Source organism: Hemibagrus wyckioides, linkage group LG03, assembly GCF_019097595.1.
Source record: "Hemibagrus wyckioides isolate EC202008001 linkage group LG03, SWU_Hwy_1.0, whole genome shotgun sequence".
NCBI lineage: Eukaryota > Metazoa > Chordata > Actinopteri > Siluriformes > Bagridae > Hemibagrus > Hemibagrus wyckioides.
Window position 1 is genome coordinate 11,905,270 of NC_080712.1, and position 15,593 is coordinate 11,920,862.

At 37.6% G+C, this 15,593-nt stretch overlaps 1 protein-coding gene across 1 annotated transcript in view; it reads left to right on the top strand.

Annotated features, from left to right (window-relative positions):
• The window catches only part of tspan15 (tetraspanin 15), a 38,532-nt gene that overhangs the window by 9,700 nt on the left and 13,239 nt on the right, over nt 1-15,593 (top strand). The window contains exons 2-7 of the mRNA XM_058385840.1: nt 5,709-5,894; nt 7,222-7,296; nt 9,075-9,170; nt 12,899-13,012; nt 15,124-15,174; nt 15,429-15,545. Coding sequence (XP_058241823.1) covers nt 5,709-5,894; nt 7,222-7,296; nt 9,075-9,170; nt 12,899-13,012; nt 15,124-15,174; nt 15,429-15,545 — 639 coding nt within the window. The remainder of the gene's footprint in view (nt 1-5,708; nt 5,895-7,221; nt 7,297-9,074; nt 9,171-12,898; nt 13,013-15,123; nt 15,175-15,428; nt 15,546-15,593) is intronic.

A 15,593-nucleotide genomic window follows, 5' to 3' on the forward strand; every position in this document is an offset into this window, starting at 1 on the left:
ACAGGCTAGAAAACTTTGCGGTGCACCTTGACTCTCAGACCGCTCTGACTCATAACCTCTAAACAACAACATTCATATGTCGAGGTTCCACTGTATATGCCAATGTGTATGTATTTTACTTTTACTATATTATGAAGGTCTAGGACAATTTCTGGGGTGGTAATTTGTTTTGCATCTGTTTTGCATGCTTCTAGGAATATACACTTTAGAACCTTGTGTGTTTGTGTGTGTATATGTTTTATCTCTCTCTCTCTCTCTACATACATACATACATACATACATACATACATACATACATATATATATATATATATATATATATATATATATATATATATATATATATATATATATATATATATATATATATATATATATATATATATATAATATTATTTACATATTACATATGATATATTTATTTTTAGTTCTCGGTTGTCTCCTCCATCATTTCTAGACACACATGGCCTGTGCAGATATAAAGGCTTATCTCTGTGCAGCTCTGATTTATTGCGTCTGGATTGTTTTCTGTCTCTATTCCACTAATACAGGCAGAGCGCTGTCCACTCGTTGTCACCGTTGATGAATGATCATTCCTTCTCCTCTGGATTTGTAAAAAGGTCACCACTGGCACACAGTCATGCCAACTCTCTGCACCTTGTTTAATTTGGCTTCGATAAAAAGCAATTATCCAATTGGCCTCAAGACACAGAGGGCATTTCCTGGGGTGAAGTTCAGTTATGCCAAGTGTTAATGGAAATAGTTCTAAGCTCTGCCTGAGCAGGTTTAAGTCGAGAGAAACACTGGAGATGGTTATCAGTGTGTCATTTGAAAATATTTGACTTGCAGGTTAATGCGAAGGTTTATATTTTCTTACTTCAGTATTCATTAGTTGCTTAATTTGTTAATCAAGGATTAGGATCTAAAAGCGAGCTCTTAATGCATATCCATTAGCAGTTAGTTCATCTGAAGTGATTGCGTTTTTTTTTGTTTTGTTTTGTAGTGGTGCTTCATGGTACTTTGGAAAGGCAGCAGTTTTGAGTGAATGAACATGTACTTTACTCTCCATTTGTCTTTAAACATTCTGTTTGTGTAGTTATGGAAACTCTTCTCTTTCTGACCTACTGTTTCTGGCCCTGTAGCTGTGTCTCCAGCACAGTGAGCTGCCTTCAGTGCCTGCTGTCATTTTATTTAAATGTGTGTGTTTAGCTGCAACTGAGGATCTGCTAAAAAATTTGTTGCCATGATTCATGTTCAGAAAAACTGGATAAACCCATTTATCAGCTCTGCTAATTTTATCTGTTTGATCCATAATCTCAGAGATCCATCATCTCTCTGTCTGTCTGTCTGTCTGTCTCTTTCTCTGTCTGTCTGTCTGTCTCTCTCTCTCTTTCTCTCTCACTCTCATACACACACACACACACACACACAATATTTCTCTTTCCAAAAACACAGCTTGAGAAGACTTTATATTTAAACAAGAATGTATACACTTCTCTTACTACAATGACAATAAAGACTCTATGGCATTTCACGTGCTGGAAAGCTTTGCAAAGCACCTTGACTTGGACAGCTCAGACCCCTTCCATAAATTTAAATAAATTCCTTTTGACTAACACACTCCCACATCAAGGTTTATGCATTAAACACAGTGTCCCTTGGCAGAAAACAAGCTGACTTACGGAATGCTGACTGCTTCATTACTGTTTAATAAACATGTCCTTACAGAAAACTTCACTATGTCAACAATTCTATTTTAAAACATCTGTCTACTATATTACATCGGGTTATGCAGTACATCTGCCTTACAAGTCCCTGCAAATGAGCCGTTACTCTAAAAGCGCATTAATATAAACCTTGTCAGCCAGCATTGCTGAAATAATATCGGTTAAAATATCTGTACTTCACTTTAAAAACAAGAAAGAGCATTAAATCCGGGATGCCAAATCAGTTTCAGTCCTATAGGGTCAGAGTCCAGCACAGCCTGATCATTTCCCTTCTCTAATTCACCCTCTAAAGTTGGTAATTAACTAGTAATTACTTTCTGAGGTAAATCACTTGACTTTTAGCAGGGATGTCGTCGTACTTTGTCGTATGCCGCTCTCCAGGACTGGATTTGGACAGCTTATTTTCAAACGTGACGGACATCCTGCAAAACCATAACTCTGCTGATGTTTTCAAGCAGGCTTTTGTAGGGATTTAGGAAGCAGACTCTTCTTAAATCCCTGCAAGATATCGTTTCTCTGTCCGAGATCTCTCTCTCTCTCTCTCTGTAAACGGAGCTTATGATACAGCCTGAGCTGCCACTCTAATGCATTTCTGTTAAAAAAACATTAAGTTAGATGTTGCCAGATGAGATGATGATGTTATTATTACAGATAATTAATATACTGAATGAATTATTTTAGGGATTAAGATGAACCTGAGGCTAAGTGTGAGTTTTCTACCTTGCTTTATTTTTTAATGCTGGTAGTGTTAAGGGGAAAAGATTCCCATGCGTGTGTAAGACCATTAGCCTCACTTGTGTCGGACAAAACTCGATTTGGCACGAGAGGGGTTTTGTAATTATCCACACCCCATTATGTCGCTAATTATTTTATTAAACCATTAAGTAATTTCCGTCGCGCTCCGTGTCGACTCGGAGATTGTAGAAGCACATTTCCGAATTTGATGGCAGTCATGTGTAGCCTGTAGAGTGACTACACACTAAATTAAACATGCAGAATAACATTAACAACTCAGCATCACGCATAATACTACTGCTTTCTGTAGATGTCCGGGATATACTTTGATCTTTGACCTATTTTTAATTTCGATTTTATTTTTATGGAGCTTTTAACAATAAGCATTAGCAGTTTTATAGATATCTGTGTGTGGGTTTAGATGCTCAGTGAGCAAGCCGGATAGACCTTAGAGAGATGCATTTGTTTAATGATTTTATTAATCTTGCATATGGTTTGCAGGCCTAATATTTAATTTTATACCAAAGCTATTAAATTATAATTGATACGTCGGGTCTATACACACAGCTGTGATTATTTGTACAGATAACCAGTAGTTAGAAAAACCAAGAGATGTTTAATTTGGCTGTCATTTTGATACCAGCTTTCACGCAGAAACAGAAATGAGCATTCATAGGAGATTTAGGATGGTTATATATGACCTATGACCTGTTATGTAGCAGATTTTCTCTCGCATGTATACATTAATAGCTGTACTGTATACGTGTTCTGTTAACCATACACAAATAAGAGTATAAAATCTGCCAGGCTATAATATGGAATAATTTCCTGGAAAAACATTCTATGCAAAAGAATCATAAAGTGTATTAACTGCCGTTGGTGTTTGTGGACAAATTAATTGTGGCTTAATTGAAATAAAAATGCAAATCGTGTGTGTTTTGTTCACACGAGTGTACAACATCTGGCAAATTTCAAGCAGAAAAGCAAAGTCCGTGTGCATTTGTGTTTCCCGTGACTTACGAGTTATGAACCTGTTTCACTTCCTCAGTGTCGGGTCTTACCAAAATTCGCAACAGAACCGCAAATCTCTTTGCATATCTGAGAAACCTGTCAATCAGTGCAGGGGTGAGACTGTACCATGGGGTGTGTTTGTGTTTGGAATTGACGTCAGTTACAGTCCATGTTTGGAAGCGACTTGTGGTCGATGGCCGGGAAGAAAAATGTGCTGAACACCGCTTTCTGTTTCTGACATAAATGTTAAGGAATAATCTTAACTTAATAATTATAAACTTTTTATCATGTTTCTGTAAAGCTGCTTTGAGATTGAGACAATGTCCATTGTTAAAAGCGCTATACAAATAAAATGATTTGATATTAATATTAATAAAACGATTACACTACAAATGATATAGATTAGTATAATAAACATTACATTATACATTACATTTAAAGTGGTAAAGGATTTACAATCTGGACCAAACAAATATTTTCTTTTACACAGGACAAACATTTACACAGATACTATCCAGTAGATTTTATTGTTAAATTCAAAAGGATGTTAATTTGAACTTCTTTATTATTATTATTATTATTATTATTATTATTATTATTTATTTTGGCACTGCACTTTTGTAAGGACACTTAAACGGTTTGGCTAGATTTATAATAGATACAATTACCCCCCATTTTTTGCACAATTTGTGCTTAAAAAATGTTTTATTTGTCCCTTAAAACAAGACAAAAAAGAATATTTATACAAAAGTTATTAGTTTAATTTGATTTTGAGGTATCATATACAAAAATGTAAAAACCAAACCATCGTTTCTGATTCTTGAACAATCGATTCAAATATATATCAAGAATATTTTTCATTCAAATAACAAAAGTTATTTCTCATCAGCACAATCACCTGTTCAGCACATTTTCTTTCTTGTGACTGTGACTGACATCGCATCCAAACACAAAGATGCCTCCGGTATACTCCCAACCCCAAAGGTGGCCGACAGGTTTCTGCACAACGCATCAGAAATGCTAATGCAAAGTGATTTGCGATTCTATTAGAATTTTGGCAGGCTCCATACAAGACACAGATGAAGTGAAATAGCAAACAGGGTAATTGCTTTTGGTTTGGATATGACAGGATCATAATTTGGAAGACATGGGAAATGCCATTGCAAATGAACTTTGCTTTTCAATTTGAAATTTGGCGTACATTGTATGTTTGTGTAAATGAAAATGCAAATAATAAACGACCCCTGGTGGTCCAGCGGGAGGATCCCACACACTCACCACCGTGGTTCGATTCCTGAGCAGGCAACCAACCCAGCCACTGAGGGGTTAACTCTCAGCGTCAGTCCTGCGCCCGGATAAAAATGGGAGGGTTGCTTTAGGAAGGGCATCTGGCATAAAACCTGCGTTAAATCAAAATGCACGGATCGGATGATCCACTGTGGCACCCTGATCAGGAAGCAGACGAAGAACAAATAAACGCAACCACAGAAGCCTTTATTGTTATCTCTACACATACATTACAGCACAGTGGAATTCTTCTCTTCGCATATTCCTGAGGAAGTTGAAGTCAGAGCACAGAGGCAGGTATGATACAGCACCCCTGGAGCAGAGAGGGTTAAGGGCCCTGCTCAATTGACCAACAGTGGCTTGAACCCTGACCTTCCGATCAGTAACCCAGAGTCTTAACCACTTTAGCTACCACTGCCCCAGTATAGTATTCGAACCCAAAATCCTCTTCCAAGCACTTCCAGTATAACCCCCACACTCATACACAGGGCACAAGAACTCAATAATGTAAATTCTATGCCAGCACATTTGAGAGCTCTGTGCTTTACAGTGAACTTTAACACAATCATCCAAACACCAGTTGATGGAATATCCTTTGGAAGAATCACGTGCAGTAAAAGAGACTTGTAGAGTCTATGCCGAGGCAATTTGAAGCTGTTCTTCCAGCTTGTTATGGCCTAATACCTTTAACACACTTTTTTTTGGAGTCAGTTTCAATATCCATTTCATTCTCCTCATCATTTATCATTACTAGTATTTAGTAGTAGTGCTAGTTTTTTTTGTAATGTCTTTGCCTCCATATAGGTTTGTCCTTGTTAAGTGTTTTTCACAGATAATAATAATCTCCAAGCCACACCGCTCTCTTGTGTAATGGTTTAATTCACAGGGCAACAGCACCGTTTTTTTTTTTCAGCAGAATGAATAACCCAGGCGATGTGTCTGTTTCAGCTGATAGGAGGCTTCATCTTGGCCATTGGCATTTATGCTGAGGTGGAGAGGCAGCGCTACAAAACTCTGGAGGGGATCTTCCTTGCTCCAGCCATCATCCTCGTCTTGCTGGGGATCGTCATGTTTATCGTCTCCTTCATTGGTGTATTGGCGTCACTGCGAGACAACTTGACTCTCCTCAAAGTGGTAAGTTCCAACCTGAACATATCGGCCTCTTTTAGATTTCATAGACCTTCCTATTTTTCTGAGTCTGGAGAAATGCATGCAAAGGTCTTTAGGGTGTACTGTGGATGTGGAGTAGTGACCTGAAGAATGGATGATATGATGCAGATGGAGGATTTGAAGTGGAAGCAATGGATTTGAAGCTTAAAGGCAAACTGTGGTTGAATAGGAAATGGAAATTTTCGGGGGAAAAAGTTTTTTCCAGGTCAATGGAGTAATTAAGATGTCATTGGAGGGGCTCAGCTATTAGACTAATCATATCCATGCACTCACCAGGGGTCCGCTATCAAAATTCGGTTCATTTGCCAGTGAGAGTAATCAGACCTTTGACATTTTTATGGGTCAAGCACCAGATATATTTGCAGAGAATGCATGAATAGAGTTGGATAATGAGCATTGGTTGGTTTAGTTGTCATTGTTAGGGTCGTGTGTGAAATGCAAATGCATCTCGATAACTGTTATTTCTCTGTCTGTTCCTGCTTCTCGACGACTTTCATTCTTCATTCGATGATGCGCCATGGGGGAAAAAAAGTTTATCGAATTTACTTATTTCAATTGCATACATCAGTTCCACCTGATTGAATTAGTGACATTAACACAATTAGTTTTCGGAAATCCGACATGATTTGAGTGGATGTTTTTAAAGACATGAATCAAATCGAATACCGTGCTCACAGCTGAGCTGAGCTGAGAACCCACAATGTTGGGGCTTTTCACCAGACACATTACCACTACGCTATTCTACGCTATTCTATATTAAGTTATAATTTAAAATACAACAGCCTGATGAGATTTCACAGTGTAACAAGCTCGATAAATTCAATCCAGTAATTAGAAACTTGTTTAAATGAAGTCGAATATAAGCAATGAAATTAAGTTTTAATATAAACTATATGTAATATTTTCTTAAGTCGTTTAATGTTTGCAAAATTTTATCATTTGTTATTAATATTATACATATTAAAATAACTGTTCCCCCAGTTCTTGTTTTATTGCTAATCCAGCACTGAGCATCCTGTCCTCTCTCTCTCACAGGGATACGTTCTTACAGCTTTGATTTTCCATCATGTGGAATGAGAAACATCATTAGCGTACACTGTGATTCAGGCCTAAGGAAAAATAAAAAAATTGAAGTCTGTGACCCTTGACAGTGCTGTCACTTTTTATTTCTTCTGTATTCCTTGAGGAAACGCAGCAATGGCACAATTTACCTTTTGCTGTTGAAACGTCTCTTGTTCTAAAATGTAAATTATTGATTTTTGTGCTCACCCTCCTCTGTTTCTCATTTCAGTTCCTCTACACATTGGCAATCTGTCTGATCTTGGAGCTCCTGGGTGGAATTGTAGCACTGCTGTTCAGGAACCGAGTAAGTTTCAGTTCACTTCGAGTGCAATCGGTTAGAAATGTGTTCAATGAAAGTGCCATCATCTTAGGAGGAAGTTGTGTGTGACGGCTATGCTTTTCATGCTTTTGCTTTTTATACTCCTTTTCAAACTATCATGATGTAAGCAATTTTTAAGGTTATTTCGGCATCATGCAAGGATTTTGCAATGATCATGGAGTTGAAAGTGCCATCACCTCACCTATTACGAAAAGCGTTTCTGCTGGAGTTGAAAAATTCCACATCTCTCTGCTACTTGGGGATGTGGTACCTTAGTGGTTAAGGTGTTGGACTAATGATCGGAAGATTGTGAAGTCCACCAAGTTGCCACTGCTGTGCCCTTGAGCAAGGCCCTTAACCCTTAATTGCTCAGTTGTATAAAATTAGATTAAATGTAAGGCATTCTGGATAAGGGCGTCTGCCAAATGGTGTAAATGTAAATATACTTCGCCACATAAAACGTGCAGTACTACAGCTATCTTAAAGTCCTGTTTTTGTAGCAAAGAAGAAAAACCCTTTCTACACTGTAATTGTACATGATGGATACATTCCATACATTGATAGACAGTGATTTAAGTATTTTGCAAACTACATAGTAAAGAATACACCACAGAGTAGTCTGTTAAGTACATTAAAGGGGCTTTGACAATAGCAGACTACATGTCGGAGGGGGTGTGAGTTCATTTACTCTGAAGCTGCAGTTCCTGTCATTGTGAATGCAACTTGTACTATGCTCTGCACTTGCATAGGAAATAAACTAATCTGTGCGTGAGCTTTAGCTGATGTTTACATCGTTAGTTTCCAATCATGCGTGTCTGAAACCAGACCAATCGCAACAACAAACATTCTGTGATTTAGACAGCAGCAAACATGCTTAATGTGAAAACCAGCTAAAATACAAATCCTGTCATCATAGGTTATAGAATGATAGACTACCCTGAGAACTTGAACTGAAAATAAATTGGGCATATGAGCATTTTTTATGGCCTTGTACACTGATCAGACAACATTTTGTCCACCTGCCTAATAATGTGTTGGTCCCCTTTACCTGCCAAAACAGCCCTGACCTATCGAGGCATGGACTCAACTAGATCCCTGAAGGTGTGCTGTGTTATCTGGCACCAAGGTGTTCACAGCAGATCCTTTAAGTCCTGTAAGTTGCAAGGTGAAGCCTTCATGGGCCCAACTTACAGAACTTAAAGGATACTTAGAGGACTTAAATGACTTGAAGGATACTTTTGATAGATACTGACCACTGCAGACTGGGAATACACCACAAGAGCTGCAGTTTTGGAGATCCAAGTTTTGGAGATCTCTGATCCAGTTGTCTAGCCATGACAATTTGGCCCTTGCCATGATGAGGAGATATTCAGCCTTATTCACTTCACCTATAATGTTCATAATAATGTTATAATGGTCATAATGTTATGCCTGATTCATGTACAATATGATTTTGTTTTACATTTACTCCAAAGACTGCTACTGTATCAGCCAATCACTGTCCTTATTCATTCATGAAACATCATCAACCATAGCAAAATGTTGGTCTATTTTGATTTCAAAGTTTAATGGCTTCAGAAGTGCGTGTATAAAAAAAGGTAATTGGTTTTACCTTTACCATCTTTAAAGACTGACATTCAGCTTTATGAGAGCAGTAAACAAAGTCATGCCTGCTTGTAATAGTAGAAGAGGTTGGACTGGAAATGTCAATGTTTTCATTATCTCAGTGTGCAGTTTGGTTTAATTTTCTCTCCGTATCTCAGACAGTGGATCTTCTTAACAAAAATGTCCGTAAAGGCATGGTGAATTACTACGATGATCTGGACTTCAAAAACATCATGGACTTTGTTCAAAGGAAGGTAAGAGCCTGGAGAGAGTCCAAAATTGATTTTAATGGATTTTTAGATGCACTGAATAAAGTCTTGTTTTATTTTCTATATATTATTTTCCATTTTCCTGTCTGCAAAATATTCTGAATTAAGAGCCATTGGTGAATGTATTTGAATTTATATTTGGTTTTATATATATATATATATATATATATATATATATATATATATATATATATATATATATATATATATATATATATATATATATGCTGTAAGATTGATTCATTGTGCAATAGGTCTACTTAAGTTAGTATCGGATACAGTTGCTTTACCATATGGGAAGCAGTGCACTAATACCAAATATAAAGATGTGGACAGTGCTGCTTGGGTCCTGCAGTTGTCTACAATGTAGGTTACAGTAAATGCTCTCTCCAGACTGCAGGGTTTTTTTTTGACAATACCTATTCCTTTAGATCAGGTGTCTTCAATCTTCTTCACAACAGGCCAGTATGGCTGCAGGCCTTGATTACAGCCAACTGGAGGCACAACTTGATAGCTGATTGGAGACTAAGATGAACTGATTTAACAAGGGAGATCAGGTCCTGCTTGGTAGGATTGAAAGCCTGCAGTCACACCTGCCCTTTGCAGATAAGATTGAAGACCCTTGCTTTAGATGTTCACCAGCTAGAAAGCCATGATTACTCTGGGATACCTGCCTGTTAATCCTGAAGGCTGATTCCAACATTTTTATTTGACAGAGGAACCCCATACTATTACATGTTTAATTTTAATACAATATATTAAACTTTATTTTCAATCTTTGCAATGTTTCAGCCATCCATGGAGTCCAAAAGAGCATAAAATTTCCTTTTCCTGTAATTTCACAGTGAAATTGTGCCAATTATAGAAGTCTCCGAGATCATGTATGTGGAAGTGGGGACAGATTGAGCTTTCCTCTGAGTGTGTGATGCTGCTTTGTGACACAGCTTGAAAGCATGCTGTATCCTGTTTTCATGTGTTACTGAGAAAGCATGTGATTGCCCTCCCTGGTAGGTAGCAGTCATATGCTAAATGGCTGGGAATGGGTCAAGACCATTTTAAGGAAAAAATAGTAGGGGGAAAAAATACTAAAGAAAGAGTAAGGTATACTTTTAAAATCGAATGAAATGTGCTATTACCTTTTCCATCAGAATGATTTCCGTGAAATGTCATCATGAAGCCCTAGAGGTTTGGGAAGCCTTCTCTAGCTGACTGTAAATGAAATTAAATGCTGCCATTTAATTAATCAACAATCTGCCACATTTACAGGCTGAGAATTGTTTTTGAAATTTTAGATCTCTATCAAAACTCTAACACTTTTGTCTGTTCACTACCTGAGTTTATGAATCTGTATGCACCAGTGTGGTTGTTGTAATTGCTGTGATATTTATGCAAAGGTAGTAAGCCTTGCTCGAATAAATAGAGATTTATTATTTCAGAATTTCCTGAAAAGGCATCGAGTAGTTGCCAGTGGTTTGTGTAATCATTGCCTCTCAGGCTCATGTCTGATGCCTGTCAACAGTCACATTATGCACACTTGTCCTTTTTTAAAGGGCTTCAAATTAAGCGTAAGCCTTTTGGCATTTCCACCTGTCTGAGCTCCTTTCAAATACAACCCTCCCCCTACACACACACACACACACACACACACACACACACACACACACACACACACACAAACATTGCAGTGCCATTTCTCTTGTCAATGATTCAGAGTTTTTACATATTCTTTAGAGTCAGATTGTGTTGTGGTATGACGTTACTCACCAGTTTTGAAACCACTGCCAAAAAAGTAAATATCAGTCCTCCCTGGGCATCACCTCATGACCTCAACTTATAAGCACGTAACTGTGAGTAGCAGTTGAAGGCAATCGGAGCTTTTGGAATTGTGTATGTTAAGTAAGGCTGTGCCATATGACTATTGAGGTTATAGTGTAAAATTACATTACAGTTCTTTTGTATTTTTCTTGTCAAAGTCAGTACTTTAACACTGTCTTCCATATTGTAAATGATTAATATCTTTTTAAATTTAGTTTTTTTTGAATACGTAAATATTAGGATGTAATCATTTTACAATCACAGTGGTGTTTCAAAATCTCAAATCTGATTGGTCCGAAAGTTTTCTGCAACAGAAGCACTGACTGTAGTTTTAGCAGCAAGGCACATCTACTATCATTGTGTTGCTATAGTAACAACTTGTTCACTGTAATTATTTGCATTGTGTGTTCTGTGAGGTGTTTATTTAGCTTTAATAGAAGGTGATCTCCAGTGTCAGCACTTAGTAACCGTCAAAGGTACAACTGTTCCTAAATGTTTCAAGACAGTGGAAAGTCTTTCAGGAGAGAGAGGACAGTTTTATGGTTTCTCTGTAACTTGAGAAGCTGCTTTTTCTTTTTCTTTTTTTTTTTGAGCGAGAGTAAATGAGATCAAGAGATCAACTGCTTGTAGCTGGTATAACATCAAATATAAGAAGAGAGAACTCCTTTTGCAGACGGAGTAAAGCAGATTAAAGTCTGATGAGGAAAATAATCAATGATGCAGTGGTGTGATGTTGTCAAGTACGAGGCTACTATTAACTCCTGAAGCAAGGTTACTGTTATCACCCCAGAGTTGTTGGTTTTCAAAGGCAGCATGTCCTGAAGTGTTTTACCAAATGTCTTTTAGAAGCACAGTTGGACAATTATTGTCCAGTTGGAACGAAGTCCTTCCTTCCAAAGTTTTCCTTCCAAAACTTCTTCCTCTGCCTCTGATGATGATGACAATGGTGATGACGCCGACTATGATGACGACGATGACAGTGATGGTGACGACGCCGATGATGACAATGACAATCTACGAGGATGATTATGATGACGATGATCATGGAGATGACAATGATGACGCCGACGATGATGACAATGACGTCTACAACGGCAACGGTGATGACGACGCCGATAATGATGACAATGAAGTCTACGAAGATCATGATGATGAAGATGACAATGATGACAATGACGTCTATGACGATGATGATGATGATGGCGATGGTGATGATGAGGACGATGATGGTGACGACGATGACAACGATGATGACAACGACAGTGACGACATTGGTGGTGGTGGTGGTTGCAGTAGTCGTTGCAATAGTAGTACTTTTGTATTGAAACACATAGTAGTATTAGTGTTGCTGCTGATGTTCATTTTTATTAATTTGTCACCCATGTGCCACAACAGAGTCTTGTGTTTAGCTGGACAGGATCTAGTGATTGCTTAAATAATTGCCTCCAAATATATTCTGTTCGAATGAGATGAGGGACTGGCATATGAATTGCGATGCTCTAGGCAATGAGAGAGAGAGGGGAAACAGAGAGCTAATATTTATTCATTTACTTCCCCCTGAAAACTTTGGTGCAATAAATGAATACAAAGTAGCAGAGATAATTCATTTCACCATTCATATATCATACCTTGTTGACCCAGGTTCATTTCACTCAGACAATCTGACAATGAAGTGTTGAGTTGGATCTGTTCTCTGCAACATCTAACCCTGGAACACAGAACAGCATTGCAGCAGCACAGGGATTTAAAGAGAAACACTCAACCGTCTTGTAACATTTACCATCTCAAAGTTTCCTAGTGTTTATCATCAAAATTATGAGCTCAGGGTTCGATTTCATATATGGATTTATGATGAAAAGTGTGATTTATTTATTCTTATTCTTTTTTTTCACCTCTAGTTCAAATGCTGTGGCGGGACAGATTGGAGTGAGTGGAAGGTAAACATGTACCACAACTGCTCGGCCCCTGGACCTCTGGCCTGCGGAGTGCCTTATACATGCTGTGTGAACAAGGTTTGTCTTTTTCACTAGCCATACTGGGAAGCATATTAAAGCTTTAACCATTTTTTTTTTTTTTTTTTTTTTATCTTTGCATGTCCACTGCTCTCTAGATTGCTGGTTCAACTGGTGACCAGTGACCGTGAGGGGTCAGTTCAGCATAGTCTGTAGATTCAGACAGTGTTACTGTGATGGAATTCACTAACCTCTATTACCACAGCCATTGCATTTCTCATTGTGTTCCTAGCCTGTTCAACTTTTGTGCTGTGGTCCCAATGGAAAGCCTGTTTAACTGGTTGCTCAAACTTAATGGTTTTAAGCTAAACCTGAATAACTAGAAGTGTGTTTTGTCTTTGGGACATCCTTGCTCCAGTAAACAGCCTGAATAGAACAATAAAATATTTTCAATTATATGGAAAGAATACAAATAATATTTGAGTAATTAGATTATGTTCATACAGTAAATTGGTCTGTTTCATTGGCGGCTGTTGTTTTTTCCAAAAACGGAGGAAGCTCCGTTTGTGTTCAGAACCTGTTTGCGTCCTGTATTATCTTTTTTATCTACTGGTCTGGCTTTTTGTTTAGTTCTCAGTCTCTCCTCATATGTAAGTAAGAGCAGCATTGTCTGCAATGACGCCCTCGAAGCAGATAAGCTGCTGAATTTCACCGCAGAAATGACCAAACATTACTTTAAACATACGGTTTATTTATAATGTTTTAAACAAGTGAAGGCAGGACTGTTTAATAGATGCTGAGCCTGTTTTATTTTTATACCCCAACCACCCGTCCAGACACGAGTCTAGACACCTGTATTAAAAGCTTGTTGCTGAATGAGCGTTAATCTTTTCTCCCTTTAAAGCTACCGTTAAAAAAGTGACATCTTGACAAGTTAAAATATCTTGAATATAGTCAAACCCATCTAATATTTCTAATTAAGATTACAATAAACCAAATAAAAGATCATCAATCCCATTTCTAGGCATATTTGACTATTTTCAAGCTGTACATTTTCTGTTTTCTACTGATATATGACTTAAAGCATTAATTTTGAAAAGAAGACTAGGAAAGGGTCTCTAGGAAATGACTTCCTTTTTGGGTGCTGCTTTAGAGACGAACCTGGAATGTTTTTGCTGGCAGCCTTTAGCAGTGTTCCCTCAGGATTAAGATCTTTACTCTCGTTTGAACTATTAACACAATTTGAGTTACTTGTTAATGAACGTAACAACAATGGACCCGGAGCTAATGGAGAGTTTGCACCGTCACTTTAACACACTTAAGGCACTAATTGGATGCCTTGTATCAGATTTGGCCCTTGTTTCTTCAAGGTATTTCAAAGTGAAGAAACCCTGCTGTTTTTTTACTGATTGAGTCTCTTAAATCTTTTGCTTGGCTTTGCTTTCTGTCTGTGAACTAGCATGTGTTTGAATAAAAGTATGTTTCTTTCACCTTTAATCGTGTGAATTGGCTTCCGGTTCCAGTTGTTTGTCTGGTGGCTCTCTAAAGCAGTTGACAAACGTTTGTCGCTGTTTTCCCACAACTCTCTTCAGAGAGTTTCCTCTAAACTTTTAACTAAAGCCGTTTCGGATGAACAGTGAAACACTGGCACCGAGGCTTTCTGCTTTGATTGCAAGTCAAGCGTCTGTACATAGTTTGAAGAAACAGAAGGTTTTCTTCCTGGATGGTGATTTGCACAGGTTATTTCTTCTCATTTTGCCTTCGTGGCACTCTGTAGGATTAGCAGTTATCTCCTGAATGTTCCTTGTGGAAAAAGAGTTAGAGTATACTAATGCTTTTATCGAATTTCGTAAGCGCCTAAGAATTTAGATTGAAATGAAATGACTAAAATATGTGCAGATTTCATCATTAGAGAGGTTTTAAGCATCTTCTAGTGTCTTAATATATTTGATAATACAAGGGTGTAAATACAGATAAAGAACAGCGAGCTGATATAAAAGAGGTTTAAAAAAAACAGTGAACAGAAGATTAAGCCTAATGTTTTTCATCAGTATTAGTGCAGTATGATATCATCAAGGCTTAAAATGCGGTTTATTAATGTTTCTATGCAACTTATTTCTTGTTTTGTCTCATCTCTGTTGGTGCTAATGTGCATTTCGTTTGTTTTTCAGCCAAATGAAGTTACAAACACGTTGTGTGGGTACAAAGTCATCGATAAAGAGGTCAGTATGATTATTCAGCCTCACAGTTGCCAATGTGTCTCACAGTCAAATGGAAAGCACAGTAAATGGTACATTTTAATTGGATTTGTGTTTACAGATAACATTTAAAAATTAAATTAAAAAAGTTGTTAAATGTCAGCTTCTGGCACTTAATAGGGTTATATGTTATTGAGTTTATTGCAAATAAACCAGTGGAGGTGATCAAGGCTTTTTTGAAGTGGTCAAATGTGTTCTTCCTGTTTGGGTTCCATCAGAGAGTAGAGGTCATAGACATCATCCACGTGCGAGGATGCACTGATGCCATCTTCCTCTGGTTAATGGATAATTACAAGATCATGGCTGGACTCCTACTTGGTATTTTACTACCTCAGGTAAGAGTTAGATTCACCATGTAATACATAAACGAATGTAATAAGAAA